Below are 23,336 nucleotides of genomic sequence, written 5' to 3' on the forward strand. Positions count from 1 at the left end.
GTCAGGAAGTCTGATCTGCTCCTCTTCTCCCATTGACGATTTATAACCTTAGAGCAAATGGTCCTCAGTCTTAAGGAGCCAGGGGGGTTTTATGACTTAGGGGACTGAGGCAGGACAGTTAAGGAAACTGAGATAGAACAATTCATGGAAACTCAGTCAGGACAATGAGGGAAACTAGTGCAGGGAAACTGAGGCAGAACGGCTCAAGGAGACTGTGGCACAACATTCCGCACTCTCTCTCCTAAATGTTCAAATCTTTGAACACCTTCCTCTTGATCCCCAGGAGGTCTTAGCACCATAATTTTGACCGACTCCACTTGGGAGCGGATGAGGCGGACCAGAGTAGAGGAGATGCAAGGACCTATGGCAAGGGCAAGAAGGAGAATCAAAGGGTCCTGCAATAGATGTAACAAGTGTTGTTAGCCAGGGGGAAGAATTAAACAGTGACTGGGACCAGTCCTTTCCCTCCCTGCTCCAGTCGTCTAGTCTCAAGATTCTTGCGAACCAGGGCTAGACTTTCTCTGATCACCACAGAGTTATGAGCATAAAAACAGCATTCCTCGTTTAGGGCGGCACACAGGCCTCCCTGCTGCAGAAATAGTAGGTCAAGTCCCCTGCGGTTCTGGAGTACCATCTCAGCCAGGGAGTCAGCTTGGCTTTCCAGTGTGGAGATGGATGACTCGATCTGAGTCAGGCCTGTGGTCATTTGTGCACTTAGCTCAGCATACCCAGAACCGCCCTTCAGGAGGGCTGCAGTGCTGAGGGCGGTGGTGCCTGCCAGCCCGAGCCCTACTATGAGGGGAAGGAACGGCAGAGCCCGTTTCTGTCTGATTGTCTCCACGGGGGAAGAATGGGACCGAAAGTGGCTCCATGCGTCCCCTCCTGGAAGGACAGACAGGCTGGGCAATACCGCTATCAGGACACAGAACGAGTCTGGCCTTGTGAGGAGAGGGGCAGAATAAGCACACCTGGTCAGGCCATCCCTGCAGGCAAACCATGAACCTTCAGGGGCTTGATACCACACTGCACCATCTGATGAGGAAGCTGAAATATTAATCAAGGCACTGGGGTTACAGAACTGGATGAGAGGGTCCGAAAGACTCGTGGAAGCAGCCACCAGGCAGGTTCCTATACCTTGGAGACTCCCAAGGGTGATTTTAGGCTGCTCCCAGGTACAGTTAGACTGAGAAGTGGTTCCAGGAAGGGAGTCTGTCAGGGCATTCCCAACAAAATAAGGGGAGCCAGCAATCATGGCCCAGCTGGGGATTTGTGGAGTTCAATAGGTGCACTATGGACAACAAATCAAGCATAGAGTGAGAACCAAAGGATTCAGGGGGACTGTCAACTGGAACTAAGGGGTTAGAAATAATAGGAGAACTTTGGGTCCGAGCAGGGGTCTGTGGAGCTAGGGATGGTGGTGGCAGAATAGGATCAGCCAGGACTGGTGTCCTAGGGGGGACTAGTAAAGCAGTCAGAGGTCCCACGGGCTTAGATGGGGGCGGATCTTTACTCTCAACTAGGAGGTAGTGGCTGAATTCGAATGTGCTACCTGCTCAGGAACAAAGGGTAAGAGTTCGGGACTGTTCCCACTTCAGGTGGGACGGTTGCTGGATCGTTAAGATAATGTGAGGGGGTTCCAGTGTGGTCTGAGTCTGCTGGTCAAAGGTTTGGATGGTCATCCTAAAGGAGTCATCTCCAGGGAGTGAGCACCATCCAACACCAGGGCAAAGTCGGAGGGGGGTCTATAGGAGGCCTGAAGTAGAAGCAGGGAGCCAGGGAGGGATCTACTGTCACTGAGGGTTCTGAGCCTGAGTAGTAGGTGGCAGAAAAGGGGGGACCTCCTGCGAGGTCTCTCACGGTCATTGTCCATACGGGCTTTGCGGCCTGTGGGTTTCCCAGAGCTTTGGAAAACAAAGGAAGGAGGAAGAGAATTAAGAAAAATCCCATATTAGCACTTCCAGACTGGAGAAACGGCGCAAGGGGAAAGGAGCCCTTAGGGGGGGATATACAGACAATTTAGGCACTCACAAAATAACAGAGCAATTACAAGGATTAATCTTCCCAGGGTTTCCCACCCAGAGTCTTTGGGGAAATCACGGACCGGAGGAACGGATCAGTCTCAGTTTCAGGGGGTCGTCACCAATCTCTGCTTTCCATTCTGTGGTGACCGCCAGCTTCACTGGGCTGTAGTGAATCCAGGCGGGACTGATTCAACTTTAACAGCCGTGGGCGTGCTGAGAATCACAGGATAAGGTCCTTTCCACTTGGGTTCTAGGCCAGGGGTAGAAAATGTCTTTATCAGGACTGCATCACCGGGCTGGAATGGATGCGCTGGCTCAGAGAGGGGAACTGGAAGGGCTTCTCGGACGAGGTGTGAGACGTCCTTCTGGGTTTTCTGTAGGGCCTGTAGAAACTTGCTAAGGGAGGAGTTAGAAATTTCAGCCATTATATGTTCCCTGACCACGGGTAAAATCGGAGGTGGCCTCCCAAACAGAATTTCAAATGGAGTTAAACCCAGTCTGTTGGGAGTGCATCTGCTCCTCAGCAGTGCAAATGGCAGGAGCGAGACCCAAGAGCTCTGAGTCTCTAAGACGAGCTTTGTAAGGTACTCCGTTAGTGTTTTATTCACTCTTTCTACCTGTCCAGAGCTCTGAGGTCGGTAAGCACAGTGGAGCTTCCCGTCAATGCCCAGGGCCTTGCTTATGCCTTGTGATATTTTGGCAGGCCCGTTATCAGACCCTATGGCTACTGGAAGACCAAAGCGGGGCAGTAACTCATTCAGTATCTGTTTGACCCCTGTGAGAGCTGTTTCATTTCGGGTGGGGAAGGCTTCTGTCCAACCTGGAAAAGTATCCACAAAAACTCACAGGTATTTGTACCCAGCTGTTGCCGGCTGTGCCTCAGTATAATCTACCTCCCATCTTTCCCAGGGATGTGTCCCTTACGCCTGATTCCCACCCGGGCTTCCTTAATTCTTTGCATATTTACTCTAGCACAAGTGTTACACCTGGGAATGTAACTTCTGATCAATAGGCGGACATCCTTTATATAATATCTGCTCAATGACTGATGCATTTTCTTTTCCCTCACATGAGTGAAATCATGCAAATCCTTCACCAGCATCCTACTTCATGCTTGTGGAATAAAAATCTAGTCCTTTCTGTACCACCAGGCTCCCTCCCTCTGTGCTCCCCTCTGAGAAGGAAAGAATCCTCTGCAGGGGAGTACATAGGTGCGGGAGGAAGGGGCGTGATTGCCAAAGGCAAGGAAGAGGTGGGGGAGGAGATGGCGGCTGGGCAGCTGCTGCATCCGCAGCCCGATTCCCCACTGCTTCCATTGTCTCACCACATGGGTGAGCTGAGCAGTGAATAATAGAGACAGAGAAGGGTGACCAGATAGAATCGAGCAGGGAAAGGATCTCTGCTTTATTCTTCATTTCCCTCCCAGCGGATGTCCACAGGCCCCTTTCTTTGTAAAGAGAGGCGTGGACAGCAGCCGTGGCAAAGGCACAGCGGCTGTCAGTATAGATATTAGCTGATTTTCCTTTTGCTCTGCACAAGGCTTGAGTTAAAGCCACGATTTCCGCTTTCTGGGCAGATGATCCGGAGGGGAGGGAAGAAGACCAAAGGGGAGAGAGAGAAGGCTAGCCCACCACTGCTGCCCCAGAAACACGGCTGTCCCCCAGAACAAAACTGCTTCCGTCAGGAAAGAGGATCAGGTCAGGGTTTTTCAGTGGGACGCCCGAAAGGTCAGGTCAGGGTTTTTCAGTGGGACGCCCGAAAGGTCAGGCCTTGCTGGCTGAGACTCCTCAAGGAGCTGGAAGCAGTCATGCACGGGGACCGGGTCAGAACTAGGATCTGGGAGCGAGGTGGCAGGGTTCAGGGCGGACGATTTAGAGAAAGTGAGGCGGGGGTGGTCGAGAAGCAGGGCCTGATAGGGAGTAATGCGAGCGTTAGAGAGCCACCTGTCAGGGGCAGAGCTGAGCAGAGCCTCAACAGAGTGAGGGGCGGAGATAGAAAGAGACTGGCCCAAGGAAAGCTTGTCAGCTTCCTTTACCAGGAGGGCAGTGGCTACTCTGGCCCTAAGACAGGGGGGCCACCCAGCTGCTACCGAATCCAAACGCTTAGAGAGATAAGCAACAGGCCGTCCCCAGGGCCCAAGAGCTTGAGTCAAAACACCCTTAGCGACACCTCTGGCTTCCGCCACAAAAAGATGAAAGGGCTTTGGGATATCGGGAAGAGCTGGGGCAGGGGCCCTGATAAGGGCGTTCCTGAGACAGTCAAAGGCAGCTTGCTCCGCAGAGCCCCACACCAGGGGACCCTGGCCAGCTGTGACAGAATAAAGAGGTTTTGCTATCTCAGCAAAAGAAGGAATCCACAGGCGACAATATCCAGCTGTTCCCCAAAATTCTCGAACCTGTTTCTTAGTAGTGGGGACTGCAATAGACAGGATAGCCTGGATACGGTCAGAAGACAGGGACCGGTGAGCAGACTTGAGAACATACCCCAAATAAGACACTTCAAGAAAACAGAGTTGAGCCTTTTTAGCAGAGACCCTGTAACCTAAGGACTGAAGGAGTTGCAAAAGGGCACAGGTTGCCCTTAAGCAAAGAGACTCATTAGGGGCTGCAAGGAGAAGGTGGTCTACATATTGGACCAGGGAGCAATAAGAATGCTCCTTGCGGAAGGGCTGGAGGTCCAGAGGGAGAGCTTCTCCGAACAGCGTAGGAGAATTTTGAAAGCCCTGAGATGTCCTTTCAGAGCTATCTCGACTAGTCGAGACATATTCATGCCCTCAAATCCTTCCTGCTTCTGTCATTTTCTGCGTATGTCTGGAGCAGATTGACTAACAAATGCAATCTTCACAGATCTATAGTTCTCGGGAGCTTCTGGGTCAATTGTGCCATAAGTTCGGTAAGCTTCATACAACCTTTCTAAAAATGCTCCTGGGGATTCTTCTGCACCCTGAGTAACTTCAGAAATCTTGGTCATGTTAATAGGCTTTCTGGCTGCAGCTTTAAGACCCTGGAGAAGGTATCTGTGATAAGCAGAGAGCCCAGTACGCCCCTGCTGGGAGTTGGGGTCCCAGGAAGGTCTTTCAGAGGGAAAACTGGCTTCAATCTGAGCACGATGCTCTTCTACAGATCCTCCTCCCGCTCCCAATACAGCTTTCCTGGCCTCCCTTTTAATTTTGTCCCTTTCCTCTGTAGTAAAGAGGGTGGTAAGGAGCTGTTGACAATCATCCCACGTGGGCTGCTGGGTATGAAATACAGACTCAAGGAGATTAATCAAGGGTTGAGGTTTCTCGGAGAAAGGCGGATTTTGAGCTTTCCAATTATAAATATCATTCGTAGAAAATGGGACATAGACTAAGAACGGAACGCCTTCCGCCCCCCTCATCTCCCTTAAAGGCAGAACAGGTTTGGGGAGAACCGAGGCTGACTGGACAGATCCCGAAGCATTGTATTCAACTCCACCTCTAGTACAGGAAGGGGAGAGAGACAGAGGCTGCAGAGAGCAGAGAAATGGGGGAGGGAGTCGGCAAAGGGGCAGGAGTCAGCACTTCTGTACTGGCCACCAAGCCCCTGTGTGCCGGCAGGAGAAGAAACGGAGGTGGGGGAAGAAACAGAGGCAGGGGAAGAAACGGAGGCAGGGGAAGAAACAGAGGTAGGGGAAGAAACGGAGGCAGGGGAAGAAACAGAGGCAGGGGAAGAAACAGAGGTAGGGGAAGAAACGGAGGTAGGGGAAGAAACGGAGGCAGGGGAAGAAACGGAGGCAGGGGAAGACGGCGGCCGAGAAAGAGAAGGGGATAAAGGCCCAGGTGGTGAAAGGCCGGGTTCAGGATTTCCAGGCAAAGGGGGATACAGACCTGAACTCAAATAGGGTGGGGGAAGATTATCTAAGGGGTCTTCCGGAGAATCTTGTAGAACTTTTTTCTCCGTTTTTGTTTGAGCTGCTGGCAATTTGCAACTTTCCTTGTCTGGCCTCAGGGACTGTGTGACCAAAACTCGAATGCCATTTGTCGTGGCCACAGCCCTTAGCCAGGAAGGAGGGTAAGAGACAACTTGCAGCCAAACATCAATATAGGGCTACTGAACAGATAGCCAGGCTCACCTGTGACTACCCTGTGCACCGCCCAAGCTATTTCCCTATCAAAGGAGCCTTCAGGGGGCCATCCTACCCCAAAAGAAGGCCACTCCTTCTGGCAAAACAGTTTCAGTTTAGCCTTTTTCCATGATATTCCATAATCATGATGTTTAAATGTCTCAGAAAAATGACTAAGAAGACATTCAAGTGGAGTTATTGATTTTGAAGCAGAGTTTCCCATGATAAGGTGGCTGAGTTAACAGATATAAGGCTATACCACCAGAGGAAAAGCTCCTACTATCTTTAAACACTGCTGTTTCTGACAGAACTAACCTTTCTGCCCTTATATCCAATTACCAAATTTCTCAATCACAGTTCTTACAACTTACAACTTACAACTTAAAAGATCAACAGTTCCTAAAACTTAAAAGAGCTCTTACATGAACAAAACAGACAAATCACATAGAACATAGAACAAAACTCACACAGACTGCACTCACAACGTAACAACATAGAAGACAGAAAACAAGCCAGAGGATATCTTCCAGCGTCCCAGAATGATACTCTACTCAGAATTTCGATGCCCGTCGGCATATTATTATTCTGAGCTTCCAGATGCTATAGCATAGCCAGACCAGACCAGACCAGACCAGGTGTCTAAAACGACACAAAAACTTACTGTCCCAGGAGCCGAATCAATCAATGGATCTGAAGGCGTGTCCACAGCTGAAGAGCTGCTTCTTTTCCTGGAGACTCTGGAGAAATCCAGAGGGCTGATTTTCTAGGAATAGACTCAGACCCTGAGCCGTCCCAGGCCTTGATGACCAAAAGGTCTGTAATCTCTAATCTCTAATCTCGTCTCAGTCTCTATTACCTCGGTGGGACCTCCAAATTGTAATGCTGGAGAAACTGAGGCAAGATAGAGATTAGAGAGTTTTCTTAAATATTTTATTAATTGGAGAGTTTAATTGACTGGACAGAACTCTCGTCTCAAAGTGTCCAGTCATGAATGGGGGAACCATGAACACTTTTATAGCTCTTCAGACCAAGGAGAGGAAAAAGCGGGAAAATCAGGATGGGGGGAGTTGTAAATTTTTACTAAAAGCCAGAGTCAGAATGTTTGAATAACAGAAGTCAAGATGTCTGTGAAGTATCTGAGATAGTCTTATCTTTTGGAATATCTTAGAGGGGCAGTGTCATAAATTCTTGGGGGCAGGAGGAGCTAGGAGCCAGGAAGTCTGATCTGCTCCTCATCTCCCATTGACAATTTATAACTTTAGAGCAAATGGTCCTCAGTCTTAAGGAACCAGGGGGGTTTTATGACTTAGGGGACTGAGGCAGAACAGTTAAGGAAACTGAGATAGAACAATTCATGGAAACTCGGTCAGGACAATGAGGGAAACTAGTGCAGGGAAACTGAGGTAGAACAGCTCAAGGAGATTGTGGCACAACCAAATAAAACTTGTTTTTAAATGATTTATTGCAAATTTAATGTTAAATGTTAACATAATGAAAACTGCTTCACAAATACATAATTTAAATTCTTTTCAATATATAAAAAGACATAACTATTCAGTATGTCTTCTTGACAAAAGTTTTTCTTCATTCTTACTTGCTTTTCCTCTTGTAAAATTGCACTTAAGGTATATTCTTTTGTGTTTTTTTTCCTTTGTTTGGGTTGTTTTTGTTTTTTTGCCATCCATTATTAATACCATCTCAGACAATCACTAACAATGTAACCCTGGCAAGTCATTTAATCATTATTTGCCCAATCTACTGGAGAAAGAAATAGCAAACTATTCCATTAACTTTGCCAAGAAAACCCCAGAGAGGGTCATGAAGAGTCAGACACAACTGAACAACAATAATTTATTTAAACATTACCCTACTGTAGAACATTTCACATTCCAGTTATAACAGGGCAGTGATAATGAACAGTTCTCAAATTTTGAAATTTCTCACAACATTGTCAAGGAATATTGCAAATAATGAAATTACTGAGTCAATGGATAGGATTACATTTATGACTTCTATGACATGCAGATTGCCCTCCATAAAAAAAAAAAAAAAAAAAAAAAAGATTCATGAATAGACCTGGCCAGCATTGAGTTACACTATTTTTACTTTTTTGGGGGGATGAGGGGAGGAGGCAAACTTGGTAATAGTAAAGTAGTATCAATCATTATTTTGAATTCCTTAGTTTTTCCCCTTTCAAATGATGCCTTTTTTAATATTCTTTGACCATCTCTCCATGGTTACTGGTTTATTTTAGATGTCAATTTTTTACTTGTCATTTTTGTATATTTTTCTAGTCTTTTTTTTTTTTTTTCTATTTGAGGAATGGAAAAATTCTTTCACAATTAAGACCTTATTTGATTTTCTTCCTTCTAGGTAAAGTTATTTTCTGGAACTTATTGTAATATTCTCTTTAATGATTTTTAAAAACAGTCATAAGAGTTTTTTTTTTTTTTTTTTTTTTTTTTTTTTAATTTTTTATTTTATTTTATAATTATAACATTTTTTGACAGTACATATGCATGGGTAATTTTTTACAACATTATCCCACTTGCACTTACTTCTATTCATGATTTTTTCCCTTCCTCCCCCAACCCCCTCCCCCAGATGGCAAGCAGTCTTATATATGTTAAATATATTACAGTATAATTTAGATACAATATATGTGTGTAGAACCGAATTTTTTGTTGCACAGGAAGAATTGGATTCAGAAGGTAAAAATAGACAGTTTACATTCATTTTCCCAGTGTTTCTTTTCTGGATGTAGCTGGTTCTGTCCATCATTAATCAATTGGAAGTGGATTAGTTCTTCTCTATGTTGAAGAAATCCACTTCCATCAGCATACATCCTCGTACAGTATCATTGTTGAAGTGTATAATGATCTTCTGGTTCTGCTCGTTTCACTCAGCATCAGTTGATGTAAGTCTCTCCAAGCCTCTCTGTATTTCTCCTGTTGGTCATTTCTTATAGAACAATAATATTCCATAACATTCATATACCATAGTTTACCCAACCATTCTCCAATTGATGGACATCCATTCATCTTCCAGCTTCTAGCCACTATGAAAAGGGCTGCCACAAACATTTTGGCACATACAGGTCCCTTTCCCTTCTTTAGTATTTCCTTGGGATATAAGCCCAGTAGTAGCACTTCTGGGTCAAAGGGTATGCACATTTTGATAACTTATAAGCATAGTTCCAAATCGCTCTCCAGAATGGTTGGATTCTTTCACAGCTCCACCAACAATGTATTAGTGTCCCAATTTTCCCACATCCTCTCCAACATTCATCATTATTTGTTCCTGTCATCTTAGCCAATCTAACAGGGGTGTAGTGGTATCTCAGAGTTGTCTTAATTTGCATTTCTTTGCAAATCAGTAGTGATTTGGAACACTCTTTCATATGAGTGGAAATAGTTTCAATTTCATCATCTGAGAATTGTCTGTTCATATCCTTTGACCATTTATCAATTGGAGAATGGTTTGATTTCTTATAAATTAGGGTCACTTCTCTATATATTTTGGAAATGAGACCTTTGTCAGAATCTTTAATTTTAAAAATATTTTCCCAATTTGTTACTTCCCTTCTAATCTTGTTTGCATTAGTATTATTTGTACAGAAACTTTTTAGTTTGATGTAATCAAAATCTTCTATTTTGTGATCGATAATGATCTCTAGTTCTCCTCTGGTCATAAATTCCTTCCTCCTCCACAGGTGTGAGAGGTAGACTATTCTCTGTTTCTCTAATCTATTTATGATCTCATTCGTTATGCCTAAATCATGGACCCATTTTGATCTTATCTTGGTATATGGTGTTAAGTGTGGATCCATATCTAATTTCTGCCATCCTAATTTCCAGTTTTCCCAACAGTTTTTTCCAAATAATGAATTTTTATCCCTAATGTTGGTATCTTTGGGCTTGTCAAAGACTAGATTGCTATAGATGTATCCTTTTTTGTCCTTTGTATCTAATCTGTTCCACTGATCGACTGGTCTATTTCTTAGCCAATACTAAATGGTTTTGGTGACTGCTGCTATATAATATAGTTTTAGATCAGGTACACTTAGACCACCTTCCTCTGAGTTTTTTTTCATTAGTTCCCTTGCAATTCTCGACCTTTTATTCTTCCATATGCATTTTGTTGTTATTTTTTCTAAGTCATTAAAATAGTTCTGTCTGATTGGTATAGCACTAAATAAATAGATTAGTTTGGAGAGTATTGTCATCTTTATTATATTCGCTAGGCCTATCCAAGAGCACTGAATGTCTTTCCAATTAACAAAAGGATTTCTTACATAAGCTATTTGCATAGAATGCAATTTCAACCTCTTCATTAGGTAAATCCCTTTATTCTATTTATCATCTAATTAAGCTGGCTAGAACTCCCAATTCAATATCAAATGAAAGTGGGGAGAATTAGGATTCTTGTTTTGTAGCTATTTTCACCATGTGTGCTTCTTGTTGCCTTATGCTGGCTCTTGGATTAAAACACTTATTTCAATGGACCTGTTACACGTACATGTTTATTTTCCCAGTGTACCTAAATACAAAAATACTCCACAAAATTTGACTTAAATAGCAACACACTAAAATTACTATTGCTAACAAGTAGAAGGAATTACTGGTAAAGTACAGATTGGGTTAGATCTGCTCTAAGCATTTTCAACTTTCAGACTGTAAATGATGCCAAGTGGTTCAACATCAGAAATGGATATAGTTTTATCAATGAAAATAATGTTACAGAAATGGCATTACCATCTGCCTTGCTGTTCTATCCTAAGAACCACTGGAGTTTTCCATCTAACTTACCCCTGAAATATCCTAAATAACTTTGTTTCTCCATTAGAATATAAACTCAAGCACAGGGATCACTTTGATTTTCTAGCTATAACTTGTCCCCTTCACAAACACATTTACTTATAGAAAGTGCTTAAATGCTTTTTCACTCATTAATTCATTTAACCATTTATTCATAGCAAATAAGGCAATAACTCCAGTGGAAGTCTTTTCCCCCATCAAGTACAGTCAATGGTTTTCTGTAAGTGATGGATCTTCTGATGTAGACAAAGGTAAGATTTCCTACTGAAAACTTTCCCACACTCATTACATTCAAAGGGCTTCACAGTAGCATGGATTTTCTCATGTTCTGTAAGTTTTCCCCTCTGGCTGAAGGATTTCCCACATTCATTACATTTAAAGGGTTTCTCTCCAGTATGAATTCTTTGATGTTTGGTAAAGGATTTCCCACATTCATTACACTTGTAGGGTTTCTCTCCTATAGGAACTCTTTTATGGTCACTAAGATGTCCCCTGCGGCTTTAGGATTTCCCATATTCATTACATTACACTTCTCTCCAGTATGGATTCTCTGATGCAGAATAAGGCAAAAATTGTTGCTAGGAGATTTCCCACCTTCCTTACATTCAAAGGGCTTCTCTCCAGTATGGATTCTCTGATGCCGAAGGCAAAAGTTGTAGCTAAGAGATTTCTCCCATTCGTTTCATTCAAAGGCTTTCTCCCCACTGTGGTTTCTCTTATGCTAAGTAAGGTGTGCACTATGACTAAAAGACTTCTTACATTCGTGACACTTTTTTTTTAGAGCTTTTCTGCACTATGAGTTCTCTGATGCTCAGTGAGGTTTCCTCTCTGGCTGAAGGTTCTCCCACAGTCGCTGCAAGGAAAGGGTTTCTCAGCAGTACAAACTTTCTTATTAATTGAAAAGGATGAGGTTTTTCTAAAGACTTTCTGACATTTATTGCTATTAGATGTTTTTTCCTCAACATATTTTCCATCATATTGATTGAGATCTGAATGAAAACAGAATGACTTCCTGCTTTGATTGTATTTGCAAATTTTCTAAAAAATAATTCTGTGATGCTTAATTTGGTCTGAATATTGTTTAAAGTTTTCTATATGTTTATCATATTTATGCAGAGTTCCTTCTGTATCAGCTCTCTGCTGGACAAAAAGGATTGGTTCTAGGCTAAAATTTCTTTCAAATGTATTATGTTAATCGACCTTAATCTCAGTAGAGCCTTTTTGGGTCATGTGATGGGACTGTCTTTTCTAATAATATTAGTGACGATTTAATTTGAGATTGCATTCCCAGACTTCTCCTAGTTTGGAAATTCAGGTACCATTCTTCCTGAATGCTTCCTCAAAGGGCTCTTCCACAGAAATGCTCTGGGGTGAAGGTAACTCTGTGCTTTCACAACCAATCTCCCAACTAAAGAACTCTGAACGAAAGGGAAAAAAAATCATTATTCTTTTTTTTTTTGTGCAAAGAGAAAGGAAATTCCTTTATACTAAATTTTAGATTCTGTATCCTCTAAAAAGGAAAATTATTAACATGGAAAGTACAGAACAAACAATGGTGAGATTCAAACAAAATTCTAGATACATGAGAATCTAGTAGCAGCCTGGAGATGCTTTAAGTATTAGTATCTAAGACAAAATTATTATACTTAAAAAGAGCTGAAAGAACATCTTGATGCCATTAAAGAACCTCTGTTGTTAATCTCTGAGAAAATGACAAAATATACAGAAGGAGAAACAAGTTGATATTTTCTTTAGACTGTGAAGAAAATAATAATTTGGACTTTATCCGGGCTATTCTCTTGGTTATTACTCTGCTGAAACAAAGGCTGGTCCAAAGACCTTCAGAAAACCAACATTACATTTCCCGGTGTGGGTTTCTCTCCCTGAACAGAGTTTTAACAGTTGTCAGCTTCAGAGGCTGTAAGGATCCTTTACATGGGCGGCCACAGTGCAACAGGAGATTGAGTGCCCCAGAAGTAATCTCTGTGGATATAGGACTGGCCTGTGGGTGGGATCCTGGCCATATTGAGATAGCTTCATAAGGAGTGACGGCTCTCTCGCTGGTTGGCTGTGTGTGAGACCTCACAGGTCCTTTATAAGCCCACTGCAGGCTTTAACCTGGCTCCCTAGCCTCGGGTAGCAGAGCCAAGCTGATGGATAGCTGAGAGAGGTAAGGAATTTGATAGTGAACATGTGGATCATCAGACCAAGTGTTCACTGGGGAGTTAAAAAGTCAGGGCATTAAGTCAGGGCCTTATGTATAATAAAGGCTTTTAAGATTACACATGGCTGTTCTTGAGCGCGCTACCGGTTATTAAACTACTATTCAAGAGATCGTGGCCAGAGACCTTTGAAGGCCTCAGAGGAGGCGAGCCGGGTAGCGTTGACACTGCAAAGGTCAGTGTTGGGCCTAGGACAGACTAGTAACTGTAACTGCCAGGAGGGCATGTTACAAATGGCGCCCAACGTGCTGGAACTCTGTGTTCCAAGAAATCAGCGGAGTCAGGATCACTAAACGTCTTTATTCTTGATCTTTTACGGTCAAGGTCAGGGGTTAGGTCTAGCAATCTCACCCACACCTTCCTCCCTCAAACACCCCTAGAGAGAGAGAGAGGGTCTCAATTTCCTCTTCCTCCTTCTACTCCTCCCACACACGTCACTTTCCCCTCTTTGTCCCACCAATCAAGTCAGCACAGAACAGCTGGGGCGGGTCAACCTTCAAACAAGTTAATAGGGAACTGTCCAATTGGCAATCAGTCTCACGTGCTTCATTATCCAAGTGCGTTTGCTCCGTTCTATCCCTTTATTTTATTAATTTGAGTTAAAACTTCTGGTTCTCAGCAGGATGAACACAAAGAGGCTTGGAGAGACTTACATGAACTGCAGGACCAAGAGATCATTATACACTTCAACAACGATACTGTATGAGGACGAATTCTGATGGAAGTGGAAATCTTCGACAAAGAGAAGATCTAATTCAGATCCAATTGATCAATGATGGACAGAATCAGCCACACCCAGAAAAGGAACACTGGGAAATGAGTGTAAACTGTGAGCATTTTTTTGTTTTTCTTCCCATATTATTTGTACCTTCCGAATACAATTCTTCCTTTGCAACAACAACAACAACAACAACAACACTTCTGCACATATATATTGTACCTAGGATATACTATAAGATATTAAATATGTATGGGAATGCCTGCCATCTAGGGGAGGGGGTGGAGGGAAGGAGGGGAAAAATTTGGAACAGAAGGGAGTGCAAGGGATAATGTTGTAAAAAATTACCCATGCGTATGTACTGTCAATAAAATGTTATAATTATAAAACTAATTTTAAAATTAAAAAAAAAAGAACTTTTTTTTTTTGGTTCTTTAGTTATCAGATGCCCAAGGGGAGGGGGTTCCCGCCGCCCCGTCACTCCTGGGAGGAGAAGATGCTTAAGGAAGAGCGGGCTCTGGAGTCGATGGGAAGACTGCAGCTCAGGACCTGCTGGCACCCGGCCTCCCCCTCTGCGTCTCTGAAGAAGGGATCCTGAAACTGCCATATCCTGGAAGGAGAAGTTCCCCTCGGACTCCGCCTCAGTGGGGGCCCCGCCCAGGGGACAGGAGGGGTTGGTCCTGAGCAGAACAATTCCATCCCTACTGAATGGAAGAGACGCGCCCAATTCTACTCCAATTACAGCTGAGCCCCAGCTTGTGGATGTGAACACTTGGGACCCCCGAGCCCCTTCAGCTTGCGGCCAAAGCCCCTCCTATAGAGAGCCGAGGTTCTAAAGGTGCCGTGCGGTGCCAGGGCGCCTCTGCCCACTGGAACGCTCTGTCCCAGGGTTATGCTCCCTATTTCCCCGGTTTCTAACCTCGCCTTCCTGAAGAAGGCGCCCGTGTGACTCGTGTCTCCCTCCCAACCCCCCAATAAAGCTCTTTTGTCAGTCTAGGTTTTCTGGCCTGTAAACTCCTTCACGGAGACTCCCCGCACCCCCAGAAGGGCCCCCGAGCCCCCTGCCACAATCCCAGGGGCGCAGGGAGCCAGACTCTGCATTTGGCTCCCTGAGAGCCCATCCTTTCACTCCCCGAGCCCCAGAATCCCCTGTCGGCTCCCCAATCTATCCTCACACTTGGCTCCCTATAAAAGGGAGCCCCCCTCGCCCCTCGGCCCAGAGCTGGGGGCCGCGGACAGGCTTGTCTCGTCTCACGGACGATTTTCTACATTCGGGCTCCGGGCTCCCGGGCTCTAAGTACTCCGGGCGCGAGTAAATAAGGCCGCCGCAGGCAGCCAGCGGGTAACCGCCATTGGCGCGGCCCTGGAACGGGAGCCATGCCCAAACTGGGGCTCGGGCACTGTCCTGGGGCTCCAGCTTGGGGAACTTAACGACCGCAGCCGGAGAAAGGCGGGACCCCCTTCTTCAGGAAATAACTTCGGGGACAAACCCGGGCCTTGGGCTCCGGAGCCAGACTGCCCCGGGGGGGGGGGGGAGAGATTGACCACTCTGTGCAAAGCCACGGTTGAATCAGTAACTGTGGGAATCAGAACGAGCCCTCGAGGACTGACCCCCAAATCCACTCTCCGGGTGCCCCTGCGGCCAGAGGGGTCCTTTCTCACAAGATGGCTCCCCTTGTCCTAGCTCTCTTTGTTTCCAAGTGTGGGCATGCGCAGAAGCTGCGCTCGGACCATTCCCCGAAGAGCTGGGGAAGCTCGCTGGGCGGATCGGCTTCGAGCCCCCTTACTTTCCCCGTTAGGTGAGATGACTGACAGTTTGGGATCAGGAACGGAAGCGGCTTCGGGCGGGACTTCCGTCTCCTTGACGTCAATCTTTCTCTGCAGTGCGGCGGCCTGCGCCAGTCAGACAGCCATTCCTGCCGCGCCCCTGCATCCTCTCCCCGCCCCCACCGCACTGCGGTTCTGGCTCTTCCCGGCTTAGATTTTTCTCCCAGCCTGCCTTCCTTCCTGCGCATGCTCAGAACGGGAGACACAGTCCGCCTCCGCCCCAAAGCACTGCGGGAGCCAGCGCTGCGGCAGTGCGCAGATAGCCCCGAAAAGGACAGACACACCTGGGTTCTTCCGGGCCGCCTCCCCCACCCCCCATTCTCCCCCCTCCCCCTCACAAATCGATTCCCGCCTCAGTTTCTAGGCTTTGGTCCTGGAGGGAAGAAGCTCCCTCAGAGACTGCTGGGAAATGTAGTTCTGACCCCCAGGGCACGCCCGGGGGAAGGTGATTCTTCCCCTCCCGGTCTGGAAAAGAAAGAAAGGGAATTCCTTTGCAAAACCTGTCTAGGGGCAGTTTAGGGTTCAGGGAATCATATGGAGAGGCCTGGCTCCCCTAAATCCCCTGAGATTCGGGGCGGGGAGCTGTGGGAAGGCCCCCTTCTGGGGGCACAGAGGATCTTCCTAAAGACATTTACCAAGCCCCAAAAGTAGACTGAAAAAAGAGGTTCATCCTTGGCCTTGGGAAGTCCGCCTTTGCCATGCAGGAGTGGGAAGGCGGAGTTCCTTAGCGGCAAGGTCCTGGCAGGGAGGTAAAGCAATGGAGGACTCCTGGCAGAGAAACCCCGACAGGGGCATGAGAGCTCGTCAGGGAGAGAGGTGAGGGCTAGGAGAGGGTAGCGCCGGGGAGAATGCCATCCCAGCGGGCGGGGCGCGCTATGCCAAGCATGGCCCGTTAGCTCCTCGGCAGAGAGGGGCTTTGAGCTGGCTCTTCTATTCGCGGGGCTACGCGCTGCGGGAGGCTCTCGACGGGCCGGAGCAGCTTGAGCTGGATTGAAGACAGGATCTTCAGCTGAGTAGGGTTGGCTCAGGACTCAACCAGCCCCAGCTGGAGAAGCCTCGGGGCGCGGCTCCCTGGGCGGCCTCTCCCTGAGGCAGGGCTCCGGAGAAAGTCTCCTTCCAGGAGCTCCAAGTGCTTGACCCTGTAACGTGCTCTCCTGGCAGTTACAATTACTAGTCTGTCCTAGACCCACCAGAGTACCTTTGACCACTGTCCTTTGCAGTGTGAGCTCTACCCGGCTCGCCTCCTCTGAGGCCTTCTAAGGTCTCTGGCCACAATCTCTTGAATCTATAGCTTAGTAACCGGTAGCGCACTCAAGAACAACCACGTGTAATCTTAAAAGCCTTTATTATACCTACTCACATAATGCCCTAGCTGATGCCCTGACTTGTTGGTTCCCTAGTGAACACCTGGTCAGAAGACCCACGTGTTCACTACCAAAATCCTTACCTCTTTCGGCTACCCATCTCGGCTTGGCCACCCAGGCTGGTGAGCCAGGGTGAACAGCAGGAGGTTAAAGAGGGCGGTTGCTGCCTGCAGTGGGCTTATATAGGGCCTGTGAGGTCACACACACAGCCAATCAGCGAGAGAGTCACCCATTCGAAGCTATCTCAATATGGCCAGGATCCCGCCCAAGGGCAGTCCTAATATCCACAGAAATTACTTCTGGGCCTCAATCCCGATGCACTGTGTCCGCCCATTTAAAGGGCCCTTACATGACCCCATGGCTCACTCCCCGCCAGAGGGAGTGTGGGGCTCCCCTCCCACTATTTCACCATCTTCACTTCCCCCGTTGTTGCGGGGATCACATGAGATTTTATTTTATTTTATTTACCAGATATTTGCATGGGCAATTTTACAGCATTGACAATTTTTCCCCTCCCCCCCCCATGGCAGGTTGACCAATACCTGTTCAATATGTTAGAGTGTAAGTTAAATACAATGTATGTCTGCAGGTGCATACAGTTGTTTTGCTGCACAAAGAGTCGGACTGTGAAACAGTGCACACTGTGAAGGGGATCCAGAATGCAGGCGGACAAAATTAGTGGGATTGGGAATTCCATGTAGTGGTTCATAGTCACGAGGTGTTTATTACTAGAGTTATTTCTTCTTGATGGAAACAGTTTGGAGGCAGAAAGGCCTCGTTCAGAGGGGAGAACCAGAGGCAAACCTGTTGGGGTAGAGACACCATTGAGACAAGGGTAGACCCGATGGCTGCAAAGAGCGGAGGTAAATGTCTTGGTCTCTAGGACTGTGAGTAAAACCTCGTTTTGGGGGATAAGGAGCGGGTGCAGGAGGGGTGGCCCCACACGCCTTCTTCTTCCAGGAAGTGGGGAGGGTGGGAATATTTGAGAGAAAAGTCAGAACGAAAGGAGGGCAAGGAGTCTCGACAGAGCCAGCCGTGCCCATGGAGAGCCCCGAGTTGGCACGAGAGCGCCGTGGTTCACATTCTCTCTGCCCCCTGCCTGCTTTTGCTATCAAAGCTACCAGCAGAAGTGTAAATAGTCGTGATGTTTGTCAGCACCAAGAATTAACCAAGAGTCCTGAATGGCCTAATTGTTTCCCTGTCCAAGCTTGGGTAAGTTAAGTTTCTGGGCTTCCTTCCCAACTTCTATCGACTTAGACGGCTTCTAGGACCCCCTCCAGCTCCAGGTCCGCAATCCTGTGAAGAAGGCCGCAATTGAAAGTCCCTGTCCAGGCCGAGCCCGGGCTAGGCCTTCCTTGAGACCTGCTCTTGAGGGTGAATGAATGAGGGACATCATCTTGATGGAAAAGGCACGGGAGAGCCACAAGGCTTCCCAATTGGGCCATTCAGGACTCTTGGTTAATTCTTTGGTGCTGACAAACATCAGGACTGTTTACAATTCTGCTGGGATCCAAGAGCAGCACCGGGAGGCTATGGACAGCTCTGCCTTGATAAGGCCCTTGGTGTGGACAGTTGAGGCCGGTAGGCTTGTGCACTGACCCTGGAAGGCATATGGCATCGCTGGTTTAATGGCACACTAGCTTCAGGATTTTATAAACCCTGGCTCTCAGATGAATAAAGGAAGATTGCGAAGCACGTCTTCCTCTGGGCCTGGGAGAGTCAGCTCAGATTCACACTCTCGGTATTCACTGGCCCAGCTCTGGGGACTTAACACAGAAGGGAACCATTCCTTGTCCTCTAGTACTTCCATTGTAGCCAGGGTAGACGCGTTCATGCTGCTTTACATATGAACTAGATAAAGGCGATTTTACAGGAAGAGGACTAGTCTCTGGAGCCCAGAGAAGGAGGGTAAATATACAATTAAAAGTTGAACACACAGTGATAGCAAAATGAATAAACTGAATCACTCAAGAGCTGTGTTTGGCAACTGTCTGGACATGTATGCATATGTTGTATTTAATTTATACTTTAACACATTTAACATGTATTGGTCAACCTGCCATCTTGGGGGGGAGGGGAAAAATTAGAACAAAAGGTTTGGCAATTGTTGTAAAATTACCCATGCATATATCAGGTAAATACAAACTATTAATTAAAAAAAAAATCCATAAAAAAAGAGTTGTGATTGGAATTCTGTTGGAATCAGTATCAGGAAAGGCTTCACATGAGGAAGCGGCATTTGAACTGACCCTGGAATGAAACGAAATGTTCCCCAGGTTGGGTGGCCTTTCCAGCCAGTGCAAAATCACGGAAGTGGGACGAAGAGGGTCACGAAATGAGGACGGTTTGGACTGAAGCACAGAGAGGGAAGGGGAGCTCTGTGCTAAGGTAAGAAAGGGAAGGTTAGACCAGATCTGAAAGGGGTTTAATTGGCAAGTTGGTATTTGTTCCCTGAGGCGAGTGGAAGCTCCTAGAACTTTGAAAGCAGGGAAACTGTTGACGGGTCAGGTACTTTAACCGTGATGGGACCAGTTTTGCGAAAGAATTCACAGTCCCAGTCTCCAAGTGAAGTTTGGCAAAATGGGTTTATTTTCACTGAGCAGCTCTCTCAGCGGGCTGCTTCCTGATTAGGAAGATAGCAAAGATTGCAATACAGATTTTATTTAGCTCTCTGTGACTTGGGGCTAGGGGTTTAATTTTCAAATCAATAAGGGTAGTATTGTTTCTCACACCAAAGTGATTCCCAGATCTCTTGGAGGTGGGAGTTTCCCTGGGGGAACCAGGTAGGAGGCTGGGGGTGCTCCCAGAGGCCAGAGAGATTTAGGTTTTTTCAAGCCAGGCCCACCCCCCAAAGATCAGAGGGACTAGAGTCCTATTACATCAAAAAGACACGGTGAAATCTATGCTTGGTATCGCTTTGGCAGTTATATGGAGAATGGATTAGAGGGAAGAGGTCCAACATGAGCAGTCTTCACAAGAGGGGATGAGGGCTGAGCCTGGATGATGGCTCTGTGATAAAGAAAAGGAGGCAGGATGTAAGATGTGGAGGCCAAAACAGCAGAGGTTGGCATCTGGCATGGTGGGCATGGGAGAGAGGTGAAAGACTCCTAAGCTGTGAAATTAGCTTATTCCCCCAGTGATGAAGACGAATGAAGAGTGTGGTAAACTAAGGCAGAGATGGGTCAGAGTTCTTTTCTGGCTGTCTGATTATCTCTCTCTCCTCCTCCTCCCTCCAAAGTACCGTTGCGGGCGTAGCCCCTTTAAGGGAGAATCGTGCCTGAGCCCTCTAGAACCCAATGGCAATGATCAGGCTAGCCACTAGGAGAATGGTGATTGAATTGGGGTGTGCATGGAGATATGTCTCTGCCCAGGAAGCTGCCTCATTCCTGGAAAGGGGCTACGCCCGCAACAATACCAATGCTGGATTCGGTAGGGAATGAATTCACCTACTCAGTTGCTGTGTTAAAACAAAATCTTTATTGATTAGGAAAGGGACACCAAGCCGGCAATTGGCCTCCAGGGAGAAAGGCCAAATTGCCAGGGAAGCCTACTCGGTGGGCAAAAGGTTTCCAGGTAGAAAGCCATTTTGCAAAGAATAGGATTTTGGAGGTTCTTTTTATACACAAACAGAATCATAAAACAGAGTTTGTATTTGCAAAGGACTTTTAAGGATGTAAAATTCTATTAATCATTTGTGTCTCTGGTTATCTCCTTTGACCTCTTCTAAGACAGGAATTTCTCTGTAAAATCATTTGTGTCTTGGGCTATCTCTTTTGACCTCTTCACCAGGACCGTCATGATCCTAAAAGGAAATTCATGATAGAGACGTTTATCCAGAGCTGGGCTGGATGAGAAATAATGGGTTCCTGTTTGGAAAAATGCCGAGTTTGGGCCGACTCGTGGACATCCTGGTTGAAGTGTCCGACAGGCAACTGGTGATGTAGGAACTTGAACCACAGGAGACAAAGTAGGGCTTGGCGATTCATTTGCATAGAGATGATAGACTCATGTAGAAACATGAGAGAAGGGCCTAGCAGTTCATACGAAGGAGTGTAAGCACATAATAATGGCAAAATGAGTGAATCTTTTGGGGATGAGTTCATTGGAATTAATAGTATTAGCTAGGTCAAGTGCCTACTCAGAGGATGCTTGTCTCATAGAAAGTTCTTTTCTAGCTAAGTTCTCTTTTGCCACAATAAGTCTAGGGTGAAAATGTCCTTTTAAAGAAAGTCCTGCTTCCAGAATTCTGGGCACCCGCTTCAAAGCCTGCTTTATTATAACAAACTGAAGAACGGGATATTTTTCTAATAGAGAAAGGAAAGAAAGTCCTGTCTCCTCCATGATCAAGCATAAAATCCTCTGGTGCCCAAAGCCTTCATGCCCGGCCCTTTACAAGTTCTGACACCTCTAAGATCCCTTTCCTCCTGCAAGAGTCTTACAGATCCTCCCTTCACCCCCATCTCTTCAATCCAGTGATTTTCCTCTCTGTGATTCCTCAAAGAAGACAGTCCATCTCCTGACTCTGGACATTTCCACTGGTGTTCCCCATCTGCGGAATGTCTCCCTTCTCATCCCAGCCCTCTGGCTTTCTTCAAGTCCCAGCTAAAATTCCCCCTTCTCTACAGTGAGCCTTTGATTCCCCTTAACTCGGGCAGTCATCACTTCTGTAAAGAGGCTGAGTGGGATGAATGAGAGACCCTCTTCCCCAAATTAACTCATCAGAGACATCTTCAGGGACAAAGAGAGAGCATGTATTTAATCCCTGCAGGCAGAGGCCCAGACATAGCCAGGATGCTTCCCGCCCCACCACAGGCTACCTGACCAGCAGGAAGCAGAACACCCGGTTAAATAGGAAAAGGCCCGAGCCTTTTCATTGGATAGACTAAAAGGGTGTAACCATCCTTGACCAATGGTCACCAGTGTTGTCTGCTTCCTGTGGGTCATCTCACTTCCTGTAGCTTCACTGACTGAGGTCCTGACCTTTAGCTCTGGGAATAGGGAGCTTGTGATTTAGTTTCAAACTGAAAAACTTCATCCAATCAATCCCATCCAAGGTGGATAATGTAATATTTACACACACACACACATTCCCTCCCTCCAGAGTCTTGATTAGTCATTGGAATTCCAAGTCTTGCAGAGTTTATCTTTATAGTGTTGTTGTTATTGTAGAAATTGTTCCCTTAGCTCTGCTCATTTCACACTGTCTCAGCTCATACAAGTTTTCTCATTTCTCTGAAATCAATCCTTCTGTCATTTCTTGGGGCCCATTAATGTTACATAACATTTATATACCATAATTTGTTCTGCCTTTCTCCTGGAAAAAGAGACATATTTAAAGCAGATAAGTAGGGAAACTACATTAATGCTTAAAGGCAATATATACAGTAAAATAATATTAATATTCTGCTTATGTGCACTGATGATATTTATTTAAATACAACACAAGGAAAATTTAACCATATCATAGGGGAATATACAACAAAACTATTGAGTTCATTTTTATGAACAAGTGTTGGAGTCCAGCTCCTGTAGTGAATTAAGGGTGTGAAAACATACTAGGGCCAGGCAGAGAAATTCGGATTATGAACCCTTCAAAGTTTATTGTCAGAGAGACAAATATATATAAGTATATATATATTACCTCAAATGTTCATAGACTTGATACAAGTACACTCTTTGAAGTTCCTATAGTTTTTTCCCTAACAAACAAGATCTACTGAGATGTAAATAATTAAGCCCTGGATCTTGGTTAATTAGACAGACATGCAAATAGTTGAAATACTATCAGGGTAAAGTTTATCTTACCATTGTCTCAATCATCTTTCTCCCATATGCTTTTAGTCTGTATTGTGGGCTCTTTTTTTTGGCCTAAATTCAAAAGTTTCCCTTTAATCCAAAAAATAGTGTTTGCATTTTGCTTCAGTCTTTAGATTATTAATTTATTATATCGACAAGCAGTCTCTGCTATTTCAGTAAGAAAAGGGAGTTTTGGTGAGCCAAGTTACTCTAAGATTCAAGACCTGGAATGGATTGTTACCTCCTGGCCCTCTACAAACAAGTGGTAGCCCAAGTGAGAGTTCTGATCAGTTCAGCTAAGCATTAAGGCCTTCCTCAGTCTGAATATACTTAGAAGTTTGGGACTACAATATTTTAAAAGTATTCATTTTGGAATTCTCAGAATCTGAACACTGTAAGAATCGCTCCGACTTTTTGCCTCCCCAAGGAGCTACGAGAGATCGTCCCTAGTTGAGCAGGATTATGTTGGATGTTTCAGGAGTCAATGA

The 23,336-nt window shown here is 45.8% G+C and overlaps 1 protein-coding gene and 1 long non-coding RNA gene across 2 annotated transcripts; both read right to left on the bottom strand.

Moving 5' to 3' along the window:
• Positions 1-1,675: 1,675 nt before the first annotated feature.
• On the bottom strand, positions 1,676-8,380 carry LOC141562674 (uncharacterized). Its single transcript, XM_074302680.1, is given in 6 exon segments — positions 1,676-1,753; positions 2,639-2,841; positions 3,346-3,711; positions 3,747-4,748; positions 6,797-6,841; positions 8,374-8,380. Coding segments are annotated over 6 exon segments (1,701 nt in total).
• A 2,224-nt stretch (positions 8,381-10,604) lies between these two features.
• LOC141564708 (uncharacterized) lies at positions 10,605-15,687 on the bottom strand. The gene is made up of 2 exons (XR_012488687.1): positions 15,473-15,687; positions 10,605-12,339 (listed from the first exon to the last, which is right to left on the bottom strand). It is a non-coding gene; the product is annotated as an uncharacterized LOC141564708 (long non-coding RNA).
• Between the last annotated feature and the right edge of the window lie 7,649 nt (positions 15,688-23,336).

This window comes from Sminthopsis crassicaudata, chromosome 3 (genome assembly GCF_048593235.1).
Source record: "Sminthopsis crassicaudata isolate SCR6 chromosome 3, ASM4859323v1, whole genome shotgun sequence".
Taxonomy (NCBI): domain Eukaryota; kingdom Metazoa; phylum Chordata; class Mammalia; order Dasyuromorphia; family Dasyuridae; genus Sminthopsis; species Sminthopsis crassicaudata.